General features: G+C 61.5%; 1 protein-coding gene across 6 annotated transcripts in view; it reads right to left on the bottom strand.

Moving 5' to 3' along the window:
- The window catches only part of PI4KB (phosphatidylinositol 4-kinase beta), a 24,741-nt gene extending 3,899 nt beyond the window's left edge, over positions 1 to 20,842 (bottom strand). The window contains exons 1-7 of one of the 6 annotated variants that reach the window (XM_066985954.1): positions 20,739 to 20,842; positions 13,724 to 14,669; positions 6,388 to 6,432; positions 1,983 to 2,210; positions 1,579 to 1,806; positions 1,250 to 1,359; positions 605 to 709 (exon numbers count right to left, since the gene is read on the bottom strand). In XM_066985954.1, coding sequence (XP_066842055.1) covers positions 605 to 709; positions 1,250 to 1,359; positions 1,579 to 1,806; positions 1,983 to 2,210; positions 6,388 to 6,432; positions 13,724 to 14,641 — 1,634 coding nt within the window. In that variant the 5' untranslated portion in view covers positions 14,642 to 14,669; positions 20,739 to 20,842. The other 5 variants (XM_066985953.1, XM_013201490.3, XM_048054582.2 and 2 more) reach the window with 5 other exon arrangements.
- Between the last annotated feature and the right edge of the window lie 201 nt (positions 20,843 to 21,043).

Below are 21,043 nucleotides of genomic sequence, written 5' to 3' on the forward strand. Positions count from 1 at the left end.
AGGGATCTGGGGGCAAGGAAAACCTCTGGAAAGGCAGCAGCTCGCCTGGGACTGCAGCAGAATGAGCTCCATGGCCCAGGACTGCAACAACTGCACACTGAGCCTTGACCAAACTCCGGGGCAAACTTTGCCTGCACCACAAGACATCTTGGAGGAGTGCAGAAGGGAATGTACTCTCCTTGAATCCCACAGCCCTCTGTCAGAACAACATCGATAACCCCTCCCAGATCTGTAGAGCACAATGCTCTCCCTCTTGCTCAAGGAGAAATTTGGGGGTTGGATGCACAACTCTGAGGCCAGGGACAGAAATGAGTTTATTTTGGGATGGGACGAATTGCTATGCCCTAGAAGAAGCCTATAAATGCTTGGTAAAGCCCCTCAAAGCCTAGTCCAAGAACAGCAAATCCGCCGTGGATTTTCTCCCTCCTCCAGCACAGCCACTGCGCCCTGCTCTCCGCCTCCCCATTCACCATGTCCTGAGCCATGGGCCTCACGCTGAGTTATTTACAGGGCAAATCTCAGAGCCGCATTCTTGTGTTCGCAGGGCACACAAAATCCTTGCGATGCTGCGAGCAGCCCCGTGCACGCAGCCCCCTGGCCCTACCTGACTTTCTCCTGCCAGGGCTCCTTCAGGGCGACTGCAGATGGGTCCTCGGGGTCCCTCTTGAAGGCCGTGGGGGTGTGCGCCAGCTGCTCCGAGAGTCGTCGCCTGCGGGACAGAGCCGGTAAGCAGCGAAACCCCCGTGCTCGGGGCGCACGGATCGACGGGAAGTACCATCCCCATGGGCACCCAGAGCCTCTCTGATTCAAAGCACCTCACAAAGCTCATGGGTTCAACCTGGCTTGGAGCAAAATGCAAACCAGGGCCATGTCCACCCCCTCGCCAGCGGGAAAGGAGCCGGGACCTGAGCACAGCCGCAGGGGCTGAATTAGGGGAGCAAAAAGCGCGATCCGTTTGGGAAGAGCTACAGCCGGGCTCTCAGTGAGGTACAGCAGGAGTCGCCCAGCAGCTCTTCAAGCAAGCATGGGAGGATTACACCGGCCCAAAGCCTCTACTTAGGGCTCTCACACCCTGCCACCACCGCCTAGGAGCCCGCACAGACCCTCCTTAAGCTGTGCGGATTAATTTTCTCCAGGAGTCTACCAGACAGATTTTGCCCCCCCCTTTTTTTCCCCACTTGAACTAAGCCCAGCCTCATAACCCACCCCCAGTAAAACCACCCGGGTGCTCTCAGCACGCCAGCCTCACCTGATATCTCCAGCAGCTATGAACACGGGCTCCCTGCTCTCCTGGCTGGTGATGCTGTCCACGGAGAACTGGGAAATGTTGTCACAGCTGTTGGTGTGAATCTCCGGCAGCTGGCAGGGGAAAAACGCGAGAGGTGCAATGAAGCAGCATCGTCTCTACACATCTGCTACCACAAGGGGCTGCCCCTTCCCGGCAGGAGCTGGCCTCGATCGCCGCCTTCAAGGGCCCGCGGTGCTGCTGTGCGGGACCCCAGCAGCATCTCAGTCTCAAGCAGGATGGAAAGGGCATCGTACCGTGAGACAAACCCTGCCCGGCACGCCCGGCCTCACCTCTACTTGCAGCTCCACGATATCGTCCACGGACCAAGCCTCGTCGTCGTTGTCATAGTTGGGGACGGTGGTGAAGCTGCTGGTCCGCTGCTCGTGCGTGATCCCGCACTCGGGGAGGTTCTCGGCCGAGCGCGTGCTCCGGATGCGGTTCTCAGGGATCCGGGCAGGCACATTCGCTGTGTCGAAATTGTCACATTCAAGTACTTCAACGTAGATTAAATAAGGAGCCTGGGGAAAGCAAAACCCACCGTTACTGGGGTGTGGGCTCTGAAGGGGCCGGGAGGCTGAAAGGATGCAGCACAGCATTCCCTGGCCGTGCAGGGCGCACGCAAACCTAAAACAAAAGGGGCGTGCTGAGGACAAAAAGCCGCCAAGAGCTCTTCTCCCGCGTTGGCCGTGCTCACCTTGTCCTTGGAGTTGAGCACGACTGCCTGCGTGTGGGGCACCCGCACTACGTGATGGTCGAAGCCAGCCGTCGGGAGCCAGGCACGCGCTGGCAGCTTGTGGTTCAGCAGCGACAGCTCCGAGATGAGCCGCTGGGTCTTCTGCTCTTTGGTCGGCAAGGTGGCCAGGCGCTTCCCGATGGCTATCAGGGATTTGATGAATTCTCTCTCGGGAGCAAGTCTGACAGGCTGAAAAGTTGTAGGGGAGGAGGGCAGGGGGGAGAGTGTTACAAAGGTCAGTGGGACACCGGAAATGTTTTTTATCAGGCTCTGCAACCTACAAGCACCGGGATGAACTCTGGAGAGCAACGAAGGCTCTTCCTGTCCCACCCTGCCTGCTCTCGGATGATGCTCCCGTGGCCGGAGGGACGGGCTCAGCATCCGGCTGCAGGGCAGGGCAGGATCCAAGCGCTTCCCCCTCCCGCTGGGGGTCCGGAGATCCCCTCCCGGCCCCAGGAGCTGCTCAGCGTCCCCAGCGCTGCCCCGCGGCTCCGGCGAGCCCGCAGCCAGCAGAGGGTGCGCACCGCAGCCGCGGCCCGACTGCGCTGGCTTCTGTCTGTCCTCACCCCGAAGCCTCCACCGGTTCCCAATCCAACCGTTTGGCAAAGACCAAACTGCAGCTTTAGCAGCCCCTCTGGTCCTCGAGCCACCCCGTACCCTGCAGGTGAAGGCGGGCTCTCTGCTCTGCTTTGCACAGCTGAGCTTTCAAATCAGAACAACGAATGACTGTGGCTGATTTTGCCATTAAAGATGCAGAATTAAACTTGCAAAGTGTTCACTGCACAAATCATGCTGGAAATGCACATGCAAAAAGCTATGGAGCATGAGAGAAGGAAGCAAAGAAAAACGTCGGAGAGCCGTGAAAGGTTACACAGCAAAATAAAGAAATGGTAAAAGAGGGGGAGGAGGATCACTCCAGTCGTTCCCTTTTGGGAAGGGGCAGCTGCGAATTGCTTTGTCTGTAGTCCACGTCAAAACTCCTTCCAGACTCAGGGGTGAGCGCTGCCCCTTCCTCCAAAGTGCCCTGCTCTCCCTCCTGCCTTGCTGGCACGTGCAGCAGAGGTGCCCTCGCCTGGCGGCCCAACGCTTCCTCGGCCCCTGGGGCCGTTTTTCTCGGTTGCGCTTTACCCGGTTTCCGCACGGAGCAGAGCGGTGTTGTGCTCTGTCGGTGCTCAGCGCCCTCCAGCACCGCTTCCCTTCCTCTCCCGCCGCAGGCCGAGGGGCGCGAGGCAGCTGCTCCGGGAAGGAACCGCTGTGCTCCGGGCACGGAGGTTTCCGAGCGTGACCTGTACTTGAGCGGCGGCCCCTGAACGCAGCCAGGTTTCCACGCATCGCTCATCTCAGCAGAGTAATTCAACGAGAGAGTCGCTGCGGCAGGAGTTTGGGATTGTGCCCAGCGGGACAGGCAGTAACGCAAGGTGCCCGCACGCAGCAGCAGCCCAAGAACAAAGTCCGTCCTGGCCCAGGGCGGTATCGATCTCTGCATCAGCAGCAGCGATCAATCTGCTCCCACAGCGCGCGGTGCGGATCCCCGCCCCTCCGGGATCCCCGGGCACTCGCGAGGCACGCGGTTCTGCCGCCTGCTCCCCGTTGTGCCGCGGGAGGGGAGCAGTCCCGACCCCGGGCGCACCTCGTCCGTATCCAGCGCACGTTCTGCACCTCCGATGGTCGTGTTCGGGCCTTGGCTCCTACAGCCAGAAAGACGTGGCCAGAAGACGGCCTCCCCAGCCCGTCCAGCCCCAGGTGCACCCCACCAAACTCTGCTCCAGTCTTTTGTGCCGGGGCTGAGCAGAGAAAGCTTCGCACCGTTTCGCCTCCTGTTGCAGAGAGTTGGTGGTGGTGGGAAATGGCATCGGCTGAACCCGAGGCACCCCTGACCTGCGGGCTGCATGTACTCTGGCTTCCCGAGGGAGCTGAAGAAAGCCAGGCTGCAGCTGCATCAGACTGGTGACAACATGCTCTTGTAGCCGAGCGAACGGGGAGGCAGGGAGATGTTTTTTCCCTAATCCGACTACCCAAAGGACCGGGCTGTCACTCCGAGCCAATGTAAATATTAATTTTCTTCCATTTACTTTTACTTCAGCGAAACATTTCGCTGGCAGAATTTCAAAAAAAAAAAAATAAATCCCTTCTCTTCAATTAGGTAGGGCTCCTGTTGATGTTTTGCTAAGACACAGGCCACGAGAGACGCCGCAGGAGGAAGAACCGCGGGGCCCTGCTCCTGCACGGATCCAGACCTCTTCCTGCGACCAGCGGCGACGGCTCAGGTGGAGGCGACGTCCAGCACCGGGCGATGGCTTCGTGGCACTGCCAGAAGTGTTAGGATGCAGGGACGGGGCTGTCCCACCGCTACTGGAGCTCCAGGGTGGCTCTGCCCACGTTAGCTTCGAGCATCTCAGGAAGCTGGGGGTTAACCGGCTGCCGTCCGGCCAAGACTGCCAAAGCGTCTTCTGCGGCTCCGCTGCTTTCACCCCCGCGGCCCCAGCGCCGCGTGGCGGGGACCAGCCCCCGAGCCGCACGGGCTGTGCCTGGCTTCCATCCTGCCCTCCGCCTCTCTTCCACCCAAAGCAGCTCCGTCGTCACCTCAGAGCTTTATGCAGCAGAACCCCGTCTGTGCCCCCCTTCTGCCCGCTCCACGGCGGTGGCAGCGCGGTGCGGAGCAGGGCTGCTGCCCCGGCCCTCAAGCTGGATGTCTGCCCCGAAGATTTCAGCATCCGCACTGGTAGCGGCTGCCTGCCTTTACCTGGCACTCGGGTGCCTGCGGCAGGTTTGTACATTTGCTATAAATGCTTGCAAAGAATCCTGACTGCTGCAGTCATGGCCTGCCGTGCCCAAGCACCTGATAAATGACCAGGGTTTGCAAAGCCTGGAAGGAAAGAGCTCCGGACTGGGGAGAGGGGTGCTCGCTACCACCCTGCTCATGGAGATCCCGTGCTGCGGGCTGGAGGCGCCGCCACCCCGGGCCCCACAAAGCGAAGGGATCGATGCGATGGGAACAGCCGCCGCTGCACGGGGAGCCAGCGAGGCCGCTCCAGCAGGGTGCGGGAGCATGGAGCCCGCAAGCGCTCCGCAGCACTCAGCCCCCCGAGAGCTGCGGCCGGGGGCGGATTCGGCCCCACAGGCTACGAGGAGCAGGGAAATGCAAAAAGCGCCCCTGCCCCAAGTGGGGCACGCACTGGGAATCAGCCCCAGGCGTCCTGCACCTCCCACCCACCCAGCCTCTTACTGCCCTTTGCACCTCAAACAGCGGAGTCGGAGAGATGGAAAAACGTAATGGGGGAGCCTACGGCAGAGGGGGGCTTGGGACAGAGCCTCGGGTCCGTCCACGGCTGCAGATTTTCTGCTTGCACTTGCTCGCAGCGCGCCCCTTGCAGTGCTCGTGCTTCTGTTCTGGAGGCACTGGAGGACTTGGGAGGAAGGGGAGCCCGGCACACATCCCGCAGCTGACCGCAGCGGCTGCGAAGGCTGGAGTTCACCGTGCAGAGCCTTTCGGGGGGATGCGGACGCGCGAGGCGCTGTGCCTTGCTGCCTGGGGCAATGCTTTTGATCATGGACTACATGTTCGAGGTGTGGAAGCCCGCTGGAAATCCCAAACGGAGAACACACGCACTGGGAGGAGAATGACACGAATGAGAAAGATGCCGTTGATTCAAAACCAAAAAGAGGTTCGATTCAAAAGAGCGTTCTGCTAGGGAAACACAGGGGTTTGATTGAAAGACCGGAGTGCAGCGAGAAAGAAGGGAAAAATGATTGGTGGAAAAAGCAAATTAAATCCCATCTGGCAGAGAACTTTTAAGTAAAATTCAAGGAAACAGCATTTCCTCTTTCATCTGCTAACGACGTGATGCAAAGGGTCAGCGAATGCTCAGGCAGAATTGGGCAGCATCAGCCCGGCTGCTCCCCTGCCTCCACGGCTCGTTTCCAGCACGAGGGCTTTTCTCTCTCCCTCGCGGCCTTTTTTAAGCGGTGAGCAACCGGGTCAAACTCCCAAGCCCCTGGAGGCTTTCTGGTTTGTTTTAGCCAAACCGGTCCAAGGAAATTTGCCCAAAGCTCCGTTTCAGCCGGCGTTTCCCTGCCGAGCAGGGAAAGTTCCCACTCGAGCAGCGCCCCGGCGAGCGCTGCTGCCCGCGCACGGGGCAGAGCCGGAGCGCGTGCACGGGCACTGGCAGAGAGAAGGCTTGCTTTTCCCCAAACCAGGCTCAAGCAGTGCAAAAAAAAAATCGTACGTTACGGGACGGCTTGGTGTCAGCGCTGCTCGTGGTGCACGGCCAGGCGCCGGGGTTTAGTATTTTCATGAGACAGAGGAAATGCTGCTGTAACACGGAAGCCAGGCAGCCCAGGCGCAGGAACAAAACGGGCCACTTACGGAACAGAATGATTTATCAAGGCTTTCCGTACTCGAGGAGAGCTCCTGGGAAATGGATGGAAGGGGTTTTGGTGGCAGGTTTTGGGTGGCGGTGGTGGTTTTTTTTCAAAGGAGAGAGAGGAAGGAGGGAAAGGGGGGGGAGAAAAAGCAAGAGTTTAGCTCCAGGTTCATAACCATCCCCTTTCACTTGTTTGTTTGTTCTTCCCCGTGGCAGCATCGCTACCTCGACTCCTGGCCAGGGAGAGGCTCCGAGGAGCCTCAGCCACGAGCCCGGCACACAGCGGATGCTGCCGGAGCAGCGCGACGTCCAGCATCGCTGCGCGGCCCTGGCACCCCACAGGGAGCGGGGCTGTCGGTATGCGCTTCTGCTAGATGTCCAGAAACTACAGGTTTTCATCCAGCCCGAACAAGCTGCTGAAAAACCTGCCCTAACCCCACCGGCTTCCAGCAGCTGTCCCCATGCAGTCCAGCAAACCCCCGCTCCGAGCAGCCGCAGCCACATTTTGTTGTTCTTAAATAAAAGGGTAAAGAGCTGTTTCAGCAATGCCCTGGCCTTGTTTTCATCTGACCCCATAAAGGAGCCCGAGAAATCGCCTGAGCATTGCTCAGTGGAGGCCAAAGGCCAAACCCGTGAACTCTGCAATGCCCTGCTGCAAACCCGTAAATCCATTATTTCCTTACAAAAAGAAATAATAACGGTGCTTCACCCCCTTGAGACTGGTGCGTAATTGGTTTTTAAAGTTCCCTTCCCAAAAAGAAGCAAACAGGCCTGTTTTTAGCATGTTAATTACAGGGATATGCTAATTCCACCAGGCTTAATCTTACCATAAGCAGTAATAGCATTTAAATTAATAGCTTCCTCATGACCACATAAAAAAACCCCTAACAGTGCTGAGACTGGGCAAAACTGATCGAGGGAAAAAATGAAAAATAAAGGATTTGCTTGCAAACTGAGTGAAAACCATGCAGGCAGAAACATTAACAGGGGAAGTGTTGGTGGCCAGCGCACGGGCGCCCAGCGGGCTCCCCCAAAGCTGAGCCAGGCCCCGCCGCGCAGGGCCGAGCACCCCGGTCCCTCCGCGCTCAGGACCCAGGCTCCGGGGTTCGGCGATGCACCCGGAAGCCTCGCGCACCATGGAGCGCCCCATGGGGAGCTCCCACGCTGCGCCCGGTCCCCGCTCCTCGGCAGCTTCATGCCAGGCGCCTGCGACGCGGCCAGTCCTTGGATCCCGCAGAAATCTCCAAAAGGCTCCCCAAAACCTTTGCCAGCTCTGGAAATCCCCGCCCCGACGCCGGGCCGCAAGCCTTCGCGTGGGAAGCGTGCAGCTCAGCCAAACTCGTCATTAAAGTGAAGCCCCGTGATGAATTTAAGAGATGGCATTACACTAACGCTTCCAATTTAAGGGGCTGCCTTCAGACAACGTGGCTGTTATCCCCTTGAGCGGCTGGTGAGCTCTCACAGGCCCCCCACCCAACCCCTCCATGCCACCATGCGGGAGCGGAGCCGGCCCCGAGGGATGCTTGCTGCGCCGCGGTGCCACGCTGCAGCCAGGGCTCCACAGGTTGCTGCTCTGGGACGGATCTCTGCCCTCAGGGCCAGGCGTACCGGCCGCTGGCAGCGGGGCCGTGCCGCACACCGGGCACGCTGCGCCCAGCTGCACCCCGCTGCCGCACGGCAGCTCGCGCCGCCCAACAGCCCTGAGCCAGCGCCAGCCCCGGGGACGGATCCTGCCCAGGGCACGGACGGCTCTCGAGAGCGGCTGCAAGACCGGGGCAGAGGCCAGGGAGGTTTCTGCGAGGTGGGTGCCAGCAGTGGGTGCCACGCAAGCACGGCGGGCACGATGTGTGTTATCCAGTGCGCTGCCATCACTTGTCGGTGAAAAGGGACAGGAGAGGGGCAGCCAGAGGCAATTTGGGCACTGCTCCTGGATATTATCGCCCACATGGGAGCGACAAAACCTGCTGGCGGCAGGAGAGCCCGGATCCGGAGAACAGGAATAACCAACTCCAAGTGGGAATTAAGCACATCGCTTCTGTGCCCAGCGCCGGAGCCCCTGGCACAACCTCAGCAGCTCTGGACGTGTTTGGAGCCGGCCCTTCCTCACCTGCTCGTGCTTCCAGCAACGTCACTCCATGGGCACGGCAGCTTCGCTTCCCCTGACTGCAACGCACACAAACGTGGGGCAGAGGCTGGCCTACACCCGCTCCCTTCCCCTGGGGAACAAGGCTGCAGGAAAGCCCCCGGCAGCCCCAAGGGCTCAGCCACCCGCTGTGCCCCGGCACGCAGCTGGGCTCACCAGCTCCCGGAGGCTTTCCAACCACGGGAAGATGCTTTGGGGCCTCCACTCCATGTCTGATGGGGCCTCCAAAGGGGTCAGGCAGTTTTACAGCAGCCAGTCCAAAAACCACAAGCTCACCCCTGCCCACACGGGGCACAAACCATCACGGAGCAGCCGTTTCGGCAAAAGGGAAGAAGTTGAGCGCGTCCCTGGCTTTTCCTCCCTGCAGCATTTGGTGGACGCTTCGAGAAGTTGCTGGTGGCAGACAGAAGGGTCGCACGAGGCCCGTTCCCGCGGGGAGCGGGCTGGAAGGCGCTGCCAGCAGCACGCCGCCTCTCCCCACAAGCCCGACATACGGAGGAGCCGTGCGCTGAGTGCCGGCAGGCTTCCAGGTTTGTCACCTAGGAAACAAGAAGCCTCGAACATTTAATATTTTGGGCTGGCCCACCCAGATTCGACGTGCGGCGTGTTATTTCCAGTCGGTCGTGGCCCTCACACCCGTTCGCGATCCCTGCTCACCTCCTGGAGGCCTTGCACTGGGGTTTGGAGGCACTAAGGCCGAGGTTCTCGGTGCTTCCCAAGACTTCAGGACTTTGAGTACAAGTCTCTACCCAGCAGATACACAGCAGCAGACCGATAAAAATAACTTCAGCACTCTTGTAAAGCATCCGAAAGTGAGCTCAGCACTCCATGCCCTGCAGGGATGCTTTCACTTCCCCAAATCCCCCGCAGAAGGGCTTACACTGTTCGTAAAACCCAACAACAAACCTTCTGGGTACTGTGGATGGCAGTGTTTTGTGTCTTAAAAACAAAAGAAAAAAAAGAAAAACAAACCAAGGCAGCTCTTGAGTCACACCTCTCAGTGACGCTGTGCGCTACGGGGACAGGGAGAGCTGTCAGCGGTGAGACCCCGAACCAGGATGCCCGCGGCTCTGCAGCTGGAGCTGCCGCTGCCCCGTGGCCAAGGGGAGGCAGCAGGAAGGCCCCCCAAGCCCCGAGGGACAGGAGAGAGGCCAAACCTCCGAGCCCTGACCAGTCTGTGGGGCTGGGACGCGCCTGGCAGAGCAGCCTCGGAGCACGTGGCCACCGCAGCACGCATTCTGCAGCCCGTTCCTGCCGCTGTAGGGCAGCGGGGGAGAAACGAGCTCTACCAGACCCGGCACTTTCACCGGCATCGCCGAGGGTGCAGCTCCAGAGGTGAAAGGCCAAACTCCTCCACACCCTGCCTGGCGGAGCCGGAGCCAGAGCGAGCAGTTAAGAGGCCAAAGACTTGGGTAGATCGTGATGGGAGGAGCGAAGGGAAAGCTTTCAACCTCTAAAAACTAAAAAAAAAGTAGCTTTCCAATTCAGAAGTTGCTTGCAAGCTCGCAGGCTCTGATATGTGAAGCTGTGCAGAAATGCAGACGTAAACAGCTTTGCATACGAACCCTGGCTGCTCAAGATCCTGCTGATGTGGCTGCTAAAAAAAAAAAAAAAAGCAGCACTCCCCCCCAGACCGTGGGCAGCGCTCGCACCGCGGGGAAGCTCTGCTCGGCGCGGCACTGCAGAAGCTGCCGTCGCAGCGCTCCCTCCCTCAGCCAACCCAGATTCTTACCCGATTATTCAATTAGCAGCTTTCTAATTACAGGCTTTTTTCACCTGACTAGTGGAACCGGTTGAGCCGAAGGCTTCTGTTCGCACGGCGTGCCCTGCCTCCAGGCACCGGAGCATCCTCCGGGTCCGTCCAGGCGTCGCATCCAGGCGCGGGACCTCAGCTGTGAGCCCACAGCCCCAGGACCCAGCACCGCGGCGCCAACTCCTCCGGCCACAGCCAGGGGCCGAGCCACGACGTGCCGGGGGATTTGGGGGGCCGAGGCCCAGCGTCCCGCGTGAGGCTGGCGGTGCGGAGCCGGCCAGGCAGAACTTGGGGCAGGCTGCGGAGGGAAGTGGCTCGCGCCCAGCTTTGGCTCCAGCTCGGAGGGGAGCCGCGGGGTTTCGGCCCTGAGAGGCGTCTGCCAAAAGCGAGAGCGCTGCGAGAAACGCTGAGAGGTGGTGGATGCTGAGCACAGCGCCGGGGGGTCCCTGCCCGGGCTCGCTGGCGGAGCGAGCCCCAGCCCTCGTGTGCCTGCCGCTGGGCTGAGAACGGGGCTGGCGTGTGGGTGGGCGCCGCCGCCGCTGCTCAGCACCTACCTGCAGGAGGAACTGCTGCAGACGCATTTGCATGCTGCAGAGGAAGCCCGATGTGTTTGCACAACAAATCCCCACCGAGCCAGCACTGGGAGAACTCTGCACCTTGCAGGGTTTGCTGCAAAGGTGCATGGAAGAGGTTTCATTAAAAAAAAAACACAAAACAAACAGCAGCAGCAACAACAAAAAACCACCAACAAAGAAACAAAACCAGCCAGGCTCAGGCTCTGTGCTCCGTGGGACCCTTCGAGGCACCCCCCAGCCAGTCTCGGTACCACAAGTTGATTTTTCCTCCTCCCAGTGGGATCTCGACCCCTGCCTCAATGTCCCGGGCACCGACAGCAGAGACCCGGCAGCACCCAGGAGGCAGAAGAACCCCCGCAGACGAGCGGAGACGAGCCTTTACTGCTGTAAAACCTCGAGTTTAAGCGAGGCTGGGGAACGAGCTCAGGGCTGGTCCCAGCGCGACCCAATCCATGCATCCGACGGTCTCTTGGCCCGAGGGAGATCCACTTGTAGGTCAAAGCAGCCCAGAACGCAGGGCACTGCGGGTCTCCAGTACGGGCAGTAACACCAAGCACCGTGATGTTAACAACGACACAGCCCCAGGAAGCTGGGTCGGGACATTCAGAGGCCAGGAAAGCTCTTACGGCGCCTCGAGTATCCCCATTGCTGCGCAACGTTTAAACAGCTTGCGTGGCCTCTAGATCAAAATACGCTTCAAACATTGCCAAGAGAAACTATTCTCAGCGCTCCTTTCATCTATAATTTATGTAAAGCTTCGGTTTCCATTATCCGAGCAGCTGCAGCCGGCGTGAGCATGAGGCCTCCGCACGTCCTGCTTTCCATCAGCCAGTTGTTTTCAACCGTGCAGGCGAAAGGGAAAGATGTGGCAGATCCGCTTCCCTGTCCCCAAACGCCACGTGCCCTGTGGCCGGCTGGGTTTCGGCCCGGGAGCAGCAGCGGCACGGGGAGCAGGGTGGTTTTAGCTTGCAACCGGCCAAAGCATTTCCAGCCTGGCTGAGCGACGCTTTGCAGCTCTGCAGCCTCCCTCGCACCCATTTCCCAACGCGCCATCCCCGAGCTCTGCGCAGGCAGGAAGGCACGCTGCCCCTTAACGATGTACAGGACGGCGTGGAGCAGAGGGAATTTTAGGCGAGGCAGAAAAGCCAAGAAATCCTCCCCCGTTACGAAAACCATCACGAGATCCCTGTGTCTAGACAGGGCAGCGGGGAAGTCCGCTGGCAAGGTCTCAACACGAGGCAGGGGTGACCCAGGGAAGCAGCCGCCCGGAGCGGGGTCTGGGTGCCCAGGACAGGGTGCCACGAGCCTGCTCCGAGCCGGCTGAACCGTCCCGGCTGGCGGCGTGAGGCAGGGCGAGGAGAGGCGCTGCTTTGCTCCGTGCACGGGCTCAGCTCCCCATCCTCCTCTCCCACTCCATGCCCCGGTCTCAGCCTGGCACCTCCCACCCCGCCAGGTCGATGCTCGTGCTGAGAATGTCAGCCCCGCGACAACAAAGCGGCAAAAAAAAATAATCCTGACTGTTCTTCCAGCTTGATTCCCTCCAGCCCCACATCCGGAGGACGCTGCTTACCCTCCTGCTCCAAAAATCCCTGTCAGCAGATGCATGAAGTGAATAATCCGCATGCTCTTTGGGAGAAGCCCTGCTCAAGCAAGGGTTTGTGCTCAGCGCGTTGGTACGGAGGCTCAGGCACGCGCCGGTACAGCAGCTCAGCACCGAAGCTGAAGCGAAGTTGCGTGGATAACTTCATGACACTGAACAGTGAGCACTGCAAGGCCCACGGGCGCAGCTCAGGTTCGGAAGACGCGTAACACACGCACACCCGAGTTAAATCCCTGTTTGCTTTGGCACTGAACCGCATCAGCCCCCAGCCCTGGAAACTGGCAAGGTCCCCTCTACCCCGCGCAGCCCCTCCGGCCTCCCACTGCCTCGGAGCGGTGATAAAACAGCAGAAATCAAAAGTCGAGCTCGTGGTGGAGCGACGGCCGTAGGCGAGCACCGTGGCCTGTTTGCCCCTGGGGGGTCCGCGGTGGGAGCAGCAGCTGCAGCACCCCAGCCGCGGGCAGGAGCGTCCCCACGCGCCCCGAGCACCAGCAGCAGCTCCCAGCCCTCGGTGCCCAGCACCCTTCCTGCGAACAGGCCTGACCCAAACAGGTTGGGACAAGGAGGAAATCAGATTTCCAGCAGGGATCGGACGGCTTTAGATTGCAAAACAGACACCGACTCCAGTTGCCCAAGTCGGGTGGGAATTGAGCGGCGTAGGAAGCAGCTCAGCCCTGCTAACCCAGCCCTTTGCTTTATCTGCATCTCACATCCCCCCTTCCCCTCACACCACGAAAATTCCCCCTTCAGAGCCTCAGCTTCCTCGAGCGAAACCAGAGGAGCGGCACTCCCACGCTCGCGCCGTGCCTCCGAGCCTCCGGATGAAAGCAACGTCTCCTCGAACCCGGCTTTCTATGGAAATGAAATCTCAGAGAAACTCTGCCTGCGCGTCCCTCCCTGGTGAACCCTGCGGGGACCGCTCGGCGCGGCAGGGACGAGCGTGGCAAGCTGTGGGGCCGGGGAGGGGAACGGCTCGGGGTGGGGGGGCCGCAGGGAGCCTCTGAGCCCCCAGCCCCGACGCCAGCCTGTGCCAACACACACTGGACACCAGAGCGACGCCGCCGACAGCACCGGAGCCGGGCTGACGGCTCTCCTCTGCGTGAATTTTAAGGCCAGCTCGCTCAAAGACAGCGGCACCAAAGCTTCCTTCGCAGCTACCAGGACAGCAATCCTGCAGCAGAGGAGCCACGAGATGAGAGCCAACCCCCCGAGCGCATCCCCGCGGGCATCCCCTCCCAGGCCGTGTTTCGGAGAGCCCCGCCATTACCTCTTCCTCGCTCTCGACTTTGGGATTGCTGGCTGTGCGCTTCAGATTGCTGCTCAGGCTGATGGTAACCGTGGCATCCGACTTGGACCTCTGGTGAGTCCTTTTGGAAGGAGACAGCCCCATGTCGGGCGCCGGGCTCAGGGACGGCAGCTCCCTCTTCTTGTGAGCTGGCTTCAACTCGTCCGAGAGGATGAGTTTCCGCAGCTTGGTCCCACGGGAGTGTCGCTGGGTGGAGATGTGCATGTCCGAGGAGTAGGCGCCCAGCAGCAGGGCGCACTGCAGGGAGAAGTTGATGCTCTGCCGGCAGCGGTGCACGATGTAGGGCTTGATCGCATCCCCCACATCCTCGTCCATGTGAATGTACATATTGAGCAGCTGTGGCAGGTAGAAGTCCACCTCCTCGTTCCTAAAGCAGAACAACCTATTCCCAATGTAAGCCTGCACACCAGGTTCCTTTGAATTGTACAAGTATGAAATGGCCATGGAGATATCAAAGAGTTTGGATTCAAAGAGCCGGAGGAGCCACGACTGCTTGGCAGAGTTATTCTTCTGCCGCTTGCGGGCGGTTTTCACCGTGTTGGCCGTGGTCTCGTCCTCCTCCTGGATCCTAGAGGCCGTGCCGGGCAGATCGTCCAAGCACCTGATTTCACAGCCCTCCCCGACGTCTCCGTTGGGCAAATCCACAGCAGTCCGCGGGGCGCGCTCCGCCTCGCTGCCATCAGCTGCTTTTGTCAAGCTGTCCGAGGAAACGCCGTGCATCAGCTTAACTTTCTCCAGGACCTCCTCGCAGGCTTTCTTTGCCACCTCGGGGTCGATGACGGCCAGCTCCCCGACGCCCTCCGTGATGACGCTGAGGGACGTGCCGCCGTTCCCCTGCGGCGCAGAGCTGGGCACCGGGTCTCCGACAGAGTCTCCCATAGCAGTGGTGGGTCTGCACGCTTCAGAGCTGGAAAAAAAAAAACAAGACAAAAAGGAGTCAGGGACGCAGTCTGTGTGGGACAGAGCTTCTAGGCTGAAGGTGGGAAAGCAGGAATCCAGTCTGGGACGCACAGAGAGGTGGGCTTTGGGGCAAACCTTTCCAAAAAGGCTTTGTCTCGACAAAGGTGGCCAAGCCAACGCGGGAACGCCGAGGCGGGTGCTTGGGTTTTAATGGTCTTCTCGGTACCCCTGCCACCCAGGCCTGAAAGAGCTGCAAACCTCCATCAGCCACTACAACAAATTCCCCTGTTACCATGACAATAAAAAAACTGAGCAAGCCAAAAAGAGAGGGGGGGGGAAAAATAACCAGGTTGCTTTACGTATGCCAGGAAAGGAATGCTGCGATGCTGTGTGGCCACCTGCGGGATTAGGGGGTCCCCGGCTGGGTGCACCCAGCGGCTCCGCTGCTTGCTGCAGGGTTTATCCCGCATGAAGCTTTTAGACCTTCACCTCCCCTCTGGGACCGATGCCGACAGCATCGACAGCGGTGCTCCCAAGGCGAAATTCCCCGACCGTCCCGGCCTGTGCTCCCCGAGGAGCCAGCGCGCGCAGCTCTGGAGCAAGATCCAAGGTTTCGTCGTGGCCCGGTTTTCAAAGTCCGGGCACTAACGCCCGGGTTACGTATCCTTGCCAATGATAAGCGCCTAATTGCATTTTAAAAATAAGATAAATGCGGGACTGAACACGCTTCCCGGTTTCCCGTCTCGATAAGAAGAGCAGCCGTGCACCTCTATGGACAGCCAGCAAGAATAAAGAAGGCCAGCGCCAAGTGAAATCGCCCTCTAAAAATAAAATAAGGCACCCTATTCACTCCAGCATCATTACTGTGGCTCTGACTGCTTCCCTTTATTGCTCACACGATCCAACAAGACAGCTCGTGATCAGCAGAAGGACACAATGCCTTTTACAAATGTTAAGCGCTGCAAGCAGATTGCCAATTCCCTCCTGCTTTTCATGTCCAGCACGGTGGAAAAAACGACGGCCTTTGGAAAAGGAGTTCACCGAACAGTTTTCTGCCCCTGCTCGCCCCGCAGCCCCCAGCCCCGATTTTGCCACAGACACCGTGCCAGCAGGTTCTTGCAGCAAGGCATTTCCCCGCTAATTTAACGACCTGGTTTTATCTGCTTATTTCTGCAGGCGATTACAGGCTCATCCGCTGGCCTGCGGCATAAACCCTCGAGGACGAGCGCTCGAAGGCCGGCGCTCGCGGCATCACACCCGCGCACGGCACGGCGGGGGGACCGCGAGCCGCGGGGCCGATCCGGGGCCGAAGCAGGCAGCGGGGGCACTTCCACAGCTGCCGGGCGCCCAGATCTGCCTCAGCCCCGTTTCCTCCGCTTTAACTCCTGGTTTTTCCCACGGGCAGCGGGGAGGATTCGCCCTCCACAGCAAACGTCGGCCCCCCTCCTGCCGCCATCCCGGGGTTGCGGCGCTTCGTTATTCCCAGTACAATTACTTCTGGGACCACCGGGAGCGGGGACGCCGCTTTGCGCCGCGCCACCTCCCTGGCAGGCTAATTAATTAGGGCAGCAGCGCGCCGGGACGAGCGGCCAAGGCCGCTATCTGGGTCGGTGCGGGCGCCGTGGCGAGTGAAAACACCACCAGCACACCCAGGTGCACGCGCCGGCTTCCAGAGACCAGCTTCCTCCTCTTGTTTTAGAAGCACTTACGCCCTAACGAGGGAGTGAAAGAGCCTGACCAAAGTTCAGCACTTCAGATTAATATGAATAACATCTTTCACTCGGCCCACACAGCAGTGCTGCACAACATTTTCCTCTGTGCTTGCCATTCCCTTTGGTCCAAATCCCACATGCTTCAAATATTTGTGGTCATTAGATCCTAAAGACCCTGCGAGCACAAGGAAGTTGTTTTTCCTTCTCGGTGAGCCCAGCATTGCCCCACAAGAGCCCACACGACGCAATTTTTAAATTAGCACTGCACCAGCAAAGAGGAGAGCCTTCAGCACGACCCAGGCAGGGTTTGCAGAGAAACACGGCGTGAAACCAGACGCGAGGAAGGAAAGGGTCACGGGAGAGCAGGAGCAGTCCTGGGACCCTTCCCATCGAGGCACGTGGGATGGCCAGTGCTGACCAAGAGAAGCACGAACCCAGCGCTGGCATCCGTCGCGCCACAACAGCACCTTCCTTCCTTCCCTCCCTGCTGGGCTGCTCCCACCCGCAGCACCCTCGTGGGGCCGTCGGCATCCCGGACTGCCCGACTGATGCAGGCAAACGCTTCCACGTCCTCGTCAGGCTGTTACGATGCCATTAGATTCCTCTCCCCATCAACTGCTCGTTTGAAACCCGATGCAAAAGGTAAAGAGAGCTCCCAGCTCAGGAAGCCTCGGGCCAGGTCCAGATCCCCCCTGCAAGGCCTGGGCAAAGCGCTTCACCCCCTGCAATTCCATTTTCAGCAGGGCAGGGCCCAGTTCCTCCTCCGTCTCGCCAGTTTTGCCCCTTTCTTCTTCCTTCTTGTTCGGCCCCCCAGGCAGGATGTACACCCGCTCCGCGGTGACGGTTCAGCAAAGCACCCGGTGTTTTTCCAGCCTTTCTGTAGACCCGCTCCAGACGGCTTTCGTCGGCTGCAGCGCTGCGGGAGCTGATGGAGCGCCACCAAAACGCTGGGGAAGAGGCAACCCTGCCCTCCCTCCTGCGGAGGGACCTGAGGGGCACAGGAGGCCACGTCCCAAGCCCCAGGAGAAAGAATATTTACATTCTCGTTGTTTCCGCAGTCTGGTGGCCTCAGACAGGCAGAAGCCCTGGGACTCCGCCGCACCGGTTGCGCAGAGGGACAGCACGTGCTGGAGTTCTGGGTGTTAAACCTCCACGGAATAGGCTGGGTCTGACTTGGCGTCTAAACCAGGTTCACACAATTTCTCTCGATGCTTTCTAGGCACCTGTGCTTCAAAACGCAGTTGCTGCAAGCACTGACTTTCCCATGGCCAGCCCAAAGTCCCAAATTCTTCTTCCACGTTGATCCGGAAGGCAAGGCTCGCTCCGCCGCCGCCCCGCAGTGCTTTGCGCTGACGAAGGGACAGCCTGGCAGAGATCTGTAACTGCTGAGTGGGTTAAACTTGGATTAAGGAACTACGCAAGATAAATCCACCCACGGGCCTGCAGGGTTACCTCCGCACCACGGGCACGGCTTTGAAACCAGCGTGCCGTGTTTCTGTTTTGCTCTTCAGCCCCCCCAGCACTTGCACACCCGGCTCCTCCAGCAACATCCCGGCAGCGGGGCCGTTGGGAGCCTGCCCAGGACACATCCCTGCTCCCAAATTCCCAGCGAGGGCCTTCCCTCCCTGCCTCCTGCATTTTTCTGCGAGTCGCGTCGCAATTCGCCAAACGTATCGCAACGTGCTATTTACCTCCATCCACGGCTCCTCGGCGTGACTCCCTGCTTCCAAATCGCCGCTCTCAACGGGGCCACAAATCCCATCGGCTACACACAATGAAGCAACGCAGGCTGGAAAACAGGCTGAGCTGAATTCATGTGGCTCATCCTCCACCCACAGCCATAACGGGCCAAGTTTCTCTCTGGTGGAACTGCACCGAAGCCGGTGATTAAATACGACACAAAGGGAAGCCCCTATTAGCACAGGAACCAGATGAAGCAGCAGCACGTCGGTGAAGCGATTCAAGCGCACAGCTCCTTCAAGAAGCAACAAAAGCAAAGGGAGATCTCCGGGAACGGAGCTGTGGCTTTACAGGAAAGAAAAGTCTCCCTCCTGCCTGACTTGAATAAGAAATATTAGCCCTGGCAAACAACCAGAAGTGCAGGATGAAGCCTCGCGAAGACATCTGGTCCCCATTACACTGCGTTACTTTTTGTTTTGCTCAGCGCTGATGGCCTTCCACATCTTGCTCTGCCTCGGGGAGGGCCACAAGTTAGGACGGAGGCACGGAGCACATCGGAGCTGTGCTGCGGGCCGAAGGTTTCCCGTCCCCTCCGCTACGTTAACAGAAGCGAGCCGCAGCTCAGGGCGCCCCTCCGGCTCCCTGCGAGCGCAGCAGCTCGCCGCGCCTCTCCAGCAGGCTCAAGGGCTGGGGAAACTGAGGCGTGAAGGGGCTGCCAGTGACTCGGCTCACCCCGGGCAGGTCAGCAGCGTGCTACGAGCTGTGCTGAAGCAAGGGCGAGTGATTCTCGCTGGGGGAGGCCGCTTCCTCTTTCAAGCCCAAAATCCCCTTCCAAGAGCCTCAGCGCCGGCACCGCCGGATCGCCGCCCGTGTTTCACACTCGGCTGAACCAGATTCAGCCCACGCACAGCACGCGTGCCTCAGTCTGCTACAAAAATAACGACATACCAGGCTCCAGACGTCCCGAGGACAGACTGCCCGTAAAGCTGCCCCGCTCCATGTCAGCGCTGCTTTGGGACTTTCTCCCCAGCGAAAGGCAGCTTCCCTCCTAGAGGACGCACACCACAGAGCCCTGACACACCTGCCTAGCAGCTTTCTTAATAAAAACAGAGGGTTGCAAGCGACGCTCCAGCGGAAGAAGCAGCAGCAGCAGCCCAAGCATCTGCAGAGGGGCAGCCTGAGCTCGCTGACAGCGCCCTGCGGCTCCTAGAACCCCTAAAACTCCTGCAATCAGGGGGACTGCCGTGACGGCGCGGCACTGCTGGGCTCCTCTGCAGGGTGGGAGCGGGCGGCAGCGCCCCGCTCCAGCTCGACCTCACCTCCCAGCCCAGCCTCGCGGCGCTCAACTCGCACCAAGCGGTGCTCGGCCAGCCCTGAGCTCCGGGACAGCCGCAACGCCGGGGCTCGCACGCAGCAAACGAGGACTCGCTCCTAGATTTGGAGTCAGCAGCACGAGAAGCACAGCAGAACGAGGAGCTGCACGGAGCGCTACAGGATGGCTGCTAACCGCTCCTCGGCTCCCGCACGGAGAGATGCCCCAAGCCCCCTGCTGCAACGTCCATCCACGGCAAAGCGTTCGTACTCCTGGCTTTGTGGCGTCTTTCCTAGGAGCTCGTCCCGCCTTCCCGGCTGCTCTCCGCAGCCCCAGGGGGAGCCTGCCAGCCCCACAAGGCCGCCGCAAGCTCTTCCTTCGCTCCGTCCTCCTCCGCAGATCACGCAGCCCCCCGGGAAGGGCTCAGCTCCGGCGATTTACCAATAACCCAGCTCCTGCGCTCGCCTCTCGCCTCTGAACAGCCTCAGCCCCTCAGGAACAGGGCCCCTGCTACCACCGGGCACCCCCTTCTCCGCTCCCCGCGGGGCGCCGCACAGGCACCGGGCGCAGGCTCCCGGCCCCCGCGGCCACGGGCGGCTCCGGGCCCGGGCGCTCCCACGCGCTCACGGCCGCGAATTCGCCGCCCGAACCCCGCGGTCGCCTCCGGGCCTTCGCCTGAGGCCCGGCCCGAAGCGCTGCGGGGGGAGCCGGGAGGGGAGCCCGCGGTGAGCCCGGTGCCGCCTCCGGCCGGCCCAAGCCGGGCCCCGGCCGGGCCGCGGCTGCGGGAGCGCGGGGCCGGGGCAGCGCCGGGCTCCGGGGCCGGCAGAGCCTCGCCCGCAGCGGGCTGAGCCCCGGCGCCGTGCCCGGCTTCCTCCCCGCCGAGTTCCGCTGCGGGGCGGAGAGAACCGGGGGGGGGGGGGGGGGGGGGGGCCGGGGGTTCCCCGCGGGCGGAGGCGGGGTCGCGGCGCCCCCCGGAACGCGCCCGGGGCTCGGCTCGGTGCCGCGGCAGGGCCCGGAGCGCCCTACCTGCTGCGGGGCCGCCCCGCGGGGCCGCGTCCCGGGGCTCCGGTGCCGGCGTGCGGGGCTGTCCGGGCGGCGCATCCTGGGCCGGGGGCGGTCGGTGCCGGCTGCCGGGGAGGGCAGGAGGAGGAAGAGGAGGGCGCGGGTCCGCCGGGGCTGCCGGGGCCGGCCCCGCCCGGCGGGAGGCGGCGGCTCGGGAGCGCCGCGCGGCCCCGGCCCCCCCCCGGCCCGAGCGCTCCGGCCTCCGCGGCGCGGCCGCTTCCGACTCGGGCCGGAAAAGCGGCGCCGGGCCCGGCCCGGAGGCGGCGGCGGCGCCCGGGGGGTGGCGGGGAGGCGGCGGCGCCGGGCTCACCTGCGCGGGGCCGGAGCCGTGGCGGTGCGGGAGCGGCCCCGCGGAGCGGCGGCAGGCGCAGGCCCCGGCGGCCCGGGCTGCCCGGGGCGAGGGGGCGGGGCCGAGCGCGGCGGGGCGGGGCCGAGCGCGGCGGGGCGGGGCCGAGCGCGCCCCCTGGCGGCCCGGCGGCGGCAGCGCCCCCCGGCGGCGGGGGCGTGGCCGCGCTCCGAGGGGCGGAGGGGGCGGGGCCTGGTGCCGACGGGGCGTGGCCCGACGAGGCACCGCCCCCCCTGGCCCCGCCCCCCGCCCTGGGCGGCCCCAGCAGC

This window comes from Anser cygnoides, chromosome 33 (genome assembly GCF_040182565.1).
Source record: "Anser cygnoides isolate HZ-2024a breed goose chromosome 33, Taihu_goose_T2T_genome, whole genome shotgun sequence".
In the NCBI taxonomy this organism is placed as follows: Eukaryota; Metazoa; Chordata; class Aves; order Anseriformes; family Anatidae; genus Anser; species Anser cygnoides.